We start from the raw sequence: 7,665 nt of genomic DNA, 5'->3' as shown, positions 1-7,665 counted from the left end.
ATAATGTGAATATATAGGTTATATTCTTATAGGCTAAGTAATAAATAAGTGGAGCGCAGGTATTTATTACTGTATTCTATTACTCACACGGACAGATTCCTTCCTTATATTGTAACGGCAGCGGGTTACAATATAAGGAAGATATTGAAGTTACAATACAAATCAAGACAAGATGGTAAGGAGGGCCCTGCCCGTGAGAGCTTACAATCTAAGAGGGAGGGGCAAATGATACACGAGGAGGTAGCTGTGTGAGGATGAATTGTTTAAGAGGCAGTTAAGTGGTTAGTTTGAGGCAGAATAAGAAGCTTCCCTGAAGAGATGAGCATTCAGGGATTGCCTAAAGGCAGACAGAGTAGGAGATACACAGACAGGTTGGGGTAAGGAGTTTCAAAGGATGGGAAAGACTTTGGAGAAGTCCTGAAGAAGAGCATGGGAGGATTTAACGAGGAAGCTAGAGAACAGGAGGTTTTTGGAGGAGCGGAGGGGGGTGGTTAGTGTGATATTTTGAGATGCGGTAGGAGATATTAACATCATAGATCATTACATCCACCTCTCTTTAAACGTAATTTAGTCTTATGCATTTCAAATTAATTATTTATGCCTCCGAGTACATCAGAATACTATGCAGTATATGTAGTAGTATTGTGAAGTAGATGGATGGTCTGGTTTACAAAAGGGAGGTGAGAATCTTCAGCTCAGAAGAGTGAAGTCGATATTCCCTCAATTATCCAATCATGTAAAAAACTTCTGCACATGATCGAGTATTCAAAGTCAACAGGAATTTGCTTTTCACATGATTGGATAACCGAAATTAACATTCACACACTTTTTTGAGGGACGAGTCTCGACTCCCTTAGGTAATCAGCCTTAATGTTTTGCTGGTCCTCCTTACCTACTTCTGTAATATTTGAGGATGTACCAATTTAAAAAGCAAAATCGTAGAGGCATTTAACTGTTCCTTATACATGCTGAACTGTACACAGTAAAAAAAGGTCAAAAGTATTGCACAGCCTCGCCTACCTCTGCTGTTAAGTGCACATCCATGGGTGTATAGGTTGGCCAGTATCCCATAGTCAGTATGTTGACAGTCAGGTCAATATTGCCTGGGTCACTGTGACTCTGCATATGCTGAAGAGAAAAGGCAATAATGTATGCTGTACAGTATGACAAATACATATGTAATAGGAAGGTTACATAAATAAAACAATTACATGCATAACCTTATGTGGTAAAACATTCATTAATATATTCATGGGCACAAGCATGATATCTAAAGCTGCCCATGCACTATGCGTTTATTTCTCGTTCAGCCCTCGTGCTACCAGTAAAACTGGCCATACACTTTACTTGGGGTTAAACGAGAAAACCGGCTAAACAGTGTAGATGGAATTCTCCCCAGCCAGCTGTTGTATTCTGACAGCCACCACCCACCACCGTCAGGTTACATAAAACAGTGATTGCAGCCGATTAGTGACTTCAGCCATTCGGCCGACAATTTCTGGCCCAGTTCAAGCAACGTATGGCCAGCTTTACCTCAGAAATCCCCGTACATTGTAAGAAGTCACCAGTCCAGGCCTGTGTAAACTTTGCTTTGTCTGTAATCTTCTCTAGTCAGCCGTACAGTGAAAAGAGCAGCTGCTTGTTTAGTTACCTTTCTTAAGCTGCAGGGCTCATAAATGATGATTTTAACTTTTTAACTATAATGCATTTCTGTAATCACTGGAGAAACACAACACAAACTTTTGGTAAAAAGCACCCCTACATAAGTTGAACTAAGCCCCCCCCTCCTATTTACCACCTCATGTGAGCCAAGCCAACTGTGGAAAGAAGAATTCACATCTAGGGGAATCCCTGATGCCATCCTGGTTCTCAGTCCTGGCCTGCGCCCTGTGCATAGTATAGTGCACTTCACAATAATAAACGTAAACAAAAGCAATGATTACATTGGCTTGGGCCTTTGATGGCAACTATAAAACGTTTATATTTGCAAAGGTCCATGTATCCCTGGGTATATTAAAAAGTTAATGTGTGTTAAAACATCTTATCTTTACAAACCAAAGTTGTCACTGGGACATGAGGTGAGAGGAAATCTTGCCAAAAGGGCACCAAACAGCAGTAAAAATCTGAGAGCGGGTACTGCATTTTTTTAAACAGAATGGACAAAGCTACTTTATTATACTGGCGGTACGTACTGCATTTATTTTTTACCTGAAATAAGACTTTACACTGTTACAAGTCTCTGCACACATCTTTATTGTTACGATGTACACATTTCCATTGCTGTTTCACACATTCAAAACCCAAACAAACTTTTATTTGTAGTAAATAAAACATTTGGGAAATATTTATTGCATTTCTTTATTTTGTTTTATTTTACTTTATGTGTTACTTTTTTTTTTTTTTTATTTATATTTCTTTTTTTTGCACTTATTGGTATTGCTATTATATAGGGGGATAACAACCCCCTATATAATAGCAAAGGCACACTGACAGGTCCTCTTTATGGAGATATTAGGGGTCTCTAGGACCCCTAATATCACCTGTGGACCCCAAAAGAAGCTGATGAAGCAGAGATCTGCTTCATCAGCTTCTTCTCTCTGGCTATAGCAGCCAGATGACTGACAGGTGAATGCGGAAGTGATGTAATACACATCACTTCTGCATTCACAGCCCGGACGGGGATCAGCAAGGAGCTGATCTCCCGTCCTCCTCCTCCTGACGCCCTCGGAGCCGGTCCCGGGATCCAAGATGGGGCAGCGGATCCCGGGAATCAAGGTGAGGGGTCAGGGGGGGGGAAAAAAAAAGCCGGAAGCGCCGACCGGGCGTGGAGGGGGGGATTGCCGCGAACGAGCACATATAGGCGATCGGCGGGCTATGGACCCGCTGATCGCCTATATGTGTATACTCACCTAAATTTGGAAACATGATGTGCTGAAAATCAAGGTTTTCCATGTTCTGAACTGCAGAATTGGAGGGTTTTTCAACGAACATACTTCCCATTGGCTTTCCATCGGTGAGGTCCTAACAGGTTCTGAAGACCTCAGCGGCAGTATGCCGACTTCACTCGAAGGGGCGCCAAAAGTGCAGCGGCCCGGCCTGCAGCAGTAGATAAAGGGTATTCACTCTTGAAAGAGACTCCATGAAGCCTCACACGACGTCAATGGCAGACTAAGGTGAATATAAAACGTTCTTGGAGGGTTCTTTTTAAACTTTCTAAATATACATGCTTTGCATTAAGTTGGGTTTTATCCAAAATGGAAAAAAAAGCCCCACACGTTTTGGTACTTTAATGTTAGTAAAAATTATAAAATGTTTGCACAGATCCTGAACCTAATGGAAACCTTTCTGGTTTCTTCAGAATAGCAATTTTTAAAAATATTTTTGTTGACATGTAGACAAGTGCAGGGAATATGGAATATGTTATCCATCATTTAGCTCAACTGCACACTGCCTGAATAAAGGAGGTACATTTTCTGAATAAGCCCCCTTCATCACCTCCAAAAAAATGCTATTACCTGTTTGAATTGGATCATCACATCTTTGGAGAGCTCCATATCTTTAAACATCCCTTCCAACTTACTAGTGAAAGCTGCACCACACTCTGCAAAAAAACAACAAGGGGACAGGCTCACTATATATGTTGCAACTGAAAAACTCACCTGCTGAGCAGAAAACTTTTTTTTATACATTCATGACCCACAGCAGATATATTTCTACTGTGGGGCATGAATGAATGAGGATATGGTCTTTATTGTATATCTTGATTCAAGTCATGCATTTATAGCAGCCATTAAATAGTCAGTTATATGAATACTATCTAAGCGTTAAGTATCTCTGACTTCCTTCCAGTGAAGTTGATGATACATTGTCTGATTTTAATTAGCAATGCATTGAGTATAATAACAACTTGAGTATGAACAACCACCTTATTTCTATGGCTTAAAGAAACCCCGCTCTGATAGAAACATAAGGCTGCCACTGCAAACCTTCTTGTGAATCCTTTGAGTCACTGACCTGAACCAGTTTGCGGCAAGTGAAGCCAAAGCTCCTAGTCTGCATACTTATTTGGGCCAAAGAATCAGCAAGTACTAAAACCATTTGATCAGTATAACCAGGCAAGTAGTCATTACAGAATGAGAAGTTAACAGTGGCATCTTACGTAATTCTCACAGCACTGGTTTCCTTTAAGGCCTGTACAGGACCAATCTTGTCTTCAAGCTGCATGACTGAGTCACCTACCTATTTCACTACAGCAGTCACAGCATGCATGACTAGCATTAGGTCTCCCTGAAGGCATACTTCTTCTGAAGAATGCTGTAAACTTGTTTCACATCCACGACTCAAAAAAAGTGAGGACAGCAAGACAGCCAGAGAACTAACATTATCAGAAGGAAAGATTAGTAATGTTATATAGATTACAGAAGCTGGCATTAGCAACCTTTCCTTCTGAACATTTTTGTTCCCTGGCCATTTCCAATAGTTTCTGAGTCACTGATTAAGTATACAATCATGAACAAGAGTGTTGAGGAATTCAACTTTCAAGAAAAAAAAGAAGAGGAAAGGCATCAATAAACACTGCTCATTCTTTTATGTCACAGTTCCAGATTCGTTTTAGTATAAAGAAACCTTTCATACCATGCTTTAGTTTGGAAAGCATAGATTTCTCTGAATCAACGGATGCACTTTTCCCCACCAATAGTCTTTTAGCAAGGTCTTTTTTGTAAAATGCTTCAAACACATCTTTGCCTGAAAGAAAAAATAAAATCTGTTAACTGAGCGGAAAGGGAGATGAAATACATTGAAAGAGAAATGCAGTGCTTGTAGCAGTGGCTATTGTAGGTTTGAAGTGAAGTTATAGAGACACTGTCACGTCACTCGTGCAGGGCAAAATGATCCTGTCTCTGGAAAGGACTCCATTCATAACTTAGAGTTGCTTGCTCCTCCACATTCTGTGCTAAAATAGGCTGTGTATGTGACCTGGGGGAGCACTATAGTCACTCACCCAGTCATATGACAGTACACGGGACTAGCTGCTAGGCCTGTACATTGTCAAAAGGGAGCAGGACCCCCATACATGAAGTGTCAGCCATTCATGCCAGCTGTGGGGAAGCAAGGACCTGCGAGGGAACAAAGGTAAGGCAAGCATAAAGAGATTGTAGGTAGGTTTTAGTTGGCGTGTATTAGAGCAATAAAGAACGAGGAGAGCAAGATTTCACACCCCAAATAGATTGACTAGAAAGAAATGCGAGGAGTAGATTCCACCTTAAGGTATGCAATTACCGAAAGGGGAGGGGCTTTTAAGAAATACTATAAACTCTCCAATTGTATAAAAAATATGAATTAATTAATTACATAATTGGAAATGAACAAAGTTGAAACATAATTGGTCTATTTCGCATGCAGTAGATGTCACATCAAGTCAACAATTATTATTAAAATAAGGCATAAAAGAGAACTCATTCAGATAAAACCCGACATGTTTCGCCCTAATGGGCTCTTCAGGGGAATTTATATATCATGGAGGAGTCCAAAAGGACCGTCAGTCGACACCACTACATGAGGTGGAGGGGGCCAAGTGTTTTCAGGTGTGTTTTCCCTCTAGTATAGTCAGCTTCTAGTGTGTTCCTCACGAGTGCCGAGACTTGTATGCTCCTTGGACAATAAAATCAGCAGTGTAATGTTGCAGATTCATTATCCAAACAGCAGACAAGTGACACAGGACGTCACAAAGCTTAAAAAGAGAATACCTGTGGTCACCTGCTTGGCTTTAAATTGTGGAAAAAGTGGATGAATCACAATGGCAGGACAGAATTTCAGTTCCTTTGGAAGATAAAATTGCTAACAAATGTATTTTCCTTTGTATGCTAGCTACCCACTTGGAGTTCATCTTTAAGATGTTAACAAAGGAATAACTATTAACACACTTCAGACATTTGTTTTCTATAGAAAATATCCTTAAGAATTTCACAGTCTTTACATACTCCTATCACTGCATATTAAGTGCATCACTAGGCAAAAAGCTTTTCAATGTATCTGACAAACTTTTGTGCCAGTGCCACACAACAACAAATCTTTACAAATAGTAAAAAAAAAAGAAAAAAAAAAAGAGTGAAACACACAAATAATACATGTCAATCAATTATCCAATAATGCAAAAGGATGAAAAATAATGTTTTCCAAAATCATTCATAAAGTTCCAGTGGCCAATGAATCGATATAAACACAGTGCATTCCTCCGCACTTTCTGTGACCTCCACCACACACTCCCTTAAGAGTACCACTCACCTTATATTACCAGGGTCTCAACACGCCAATCCCCTTTGATCACGGGCGGGAAGAAAACCCAGTGCTAGTAATAAAGATGGTCCACCTTTATTTAATCACTTTGCTTGCACTCTCTTCTGTGGCTATAAATATTATCTTAAGTCTAGTGATCCTAACTGGAAAATTGCTTGCTGCTGTGGTACGAGCCGAGCGTGAAGTTATAAGATCTAAGCTTGTTTGAATACACAATTCCTATGCTAAATGAGGGCTTGGTATTATAGGAGGCCCAACTGTTAAAGGAGATCTTTTGCCGATCTGTGTTTGAGACCAAAGAGCTATTTTAATTTTCTATGTTGCCTTGAGTTCTCCTTTATACATTGAAACAAAATCTATTTGGATTATTCTGTACACTGTACAAGGCAATGAACACCGATATGAAAATAAACTGACAAATTAAAACTATGTATAGCATGAACACTTGCAAGAGGCAAGATGAAAAGACCGTCCTAAGCTGGCCTTACATGGCCTTGCCAGTTCAACAAAAGTTGACACTTTAAATTGACTTATCAAAGGAGCCAGGGGGAAAATTGCTATCTGAACAGTGACTGTCGGAATACAGGAATCAGCAGTGTATATTCCACACCCAAGCTGTTCAGCGTGGATGGAGAAAATCGAGTTTCTTTTCTTGTTCATCCCTGCATGCAGTGTATGGCCAGTTTTACCATCAGTAAAATGAGATTCAAACTACGTTAATACGTGTTGTCCCCTATATTGTATATAGTGTAATAGCTACTGTATTCTGTAAAATAAAACAACCCACATACCATGAATAAACCTAAAAATGATCATAATTTTATCAAGGAATCTTTCAAGTTCTTCGTCAGTGGCTTCTTTGTTTCCAGAGCGCAACTTCGAATCAACATATTTAGCTGTGAAGGAAAAGAGGAGGAGAACTGTGTATTATACAACTGTTACAAGTTATGTAAAGCAAACAGAATGTTAAACCAAAAGTAATGGAAGGTGACAAGATTTCCAATAGTGCATACTGCAAAAGAAATGATGCCCTCAAGTGGGCAATGCTAATAACTACAACACATCAGCTAAAGCAAGCAGCACACTTTTACCACTTAGATAATCACTCTTAGCTTCCTAGACAGCAGAGATGCATTAAATGATGCCAGTGCTTACACCGGAATCCTAGCAGCACTTTAAGGGCTTGTTCACACCAGCAACCGCGCGGCTGCTGGTGTGTGCCCAGACAGTGCCGATGAAGTCGATGGTACCGAACCGCACTGTCTCTATTTTTTTGGTTAGAACTTAATGAAATGTCACAAGTGACATTTCTTTACGTTCTATAGGCTCACCGTTGTACAGTGTCTTACTGCAGTGCGCTGAAAAAAA

At 40.0% G+C, this 7,665-nt stretch overlaps 1 protein-coding gene across 1 annotated transcript in view; it reads right to left on the bottom strand.

The window, feature by feature from the left end:
- The window catches only part of CUL4A (cullin 4A), a 63,419-nt gene that overhangs the window by 21,463 nt on the left and 34,291 nt on the right, over window positions 1–7,665 (bottom strand). The window contains exons 13-16 of the mRNA XM_018562254.1: window positions 7,089–7,193; window positions 4,636–4,746; window positions 3,516–3,601; window positions 1,021–1,128 (exon numbers count right to left, since the gene is read on the bottom strand). Of these exons, the coding sequence (XP_018417756.1) occupies window positions 1,021–1,128; window positions 3,516–3,601; window positions 4,636–4,746; window positions 7,089–7,193 (410 nt within the window). The remainder of the gene's footprint in view (window positions 1–1,020; window positions 1,129–3,515; window positions 3,602–4,635; window positions 4,747–7,088; window positions 7,194–7,665) is intronic.

Source organism: Nanorana parkeri, unplaced genomic scaffold (genome assembly GCF_000935625.1).
Source record: "Nanorana parkeri isolate BGI_ZX_2015 unplaced genomic scaffold, ASM93562v1 scaffold567, whole genome shotgun sequence".
In the NCBI taxonomy this organism is placed as follows: Eukaryota; Metazoa; Chordata; class Amphibia; order Anura; family Dicroglossidae; genus Nanorana; species Nanorana parkeri.
This window is presented reverse-complemented; position numbering and strand designations above follow the sequence as displayed.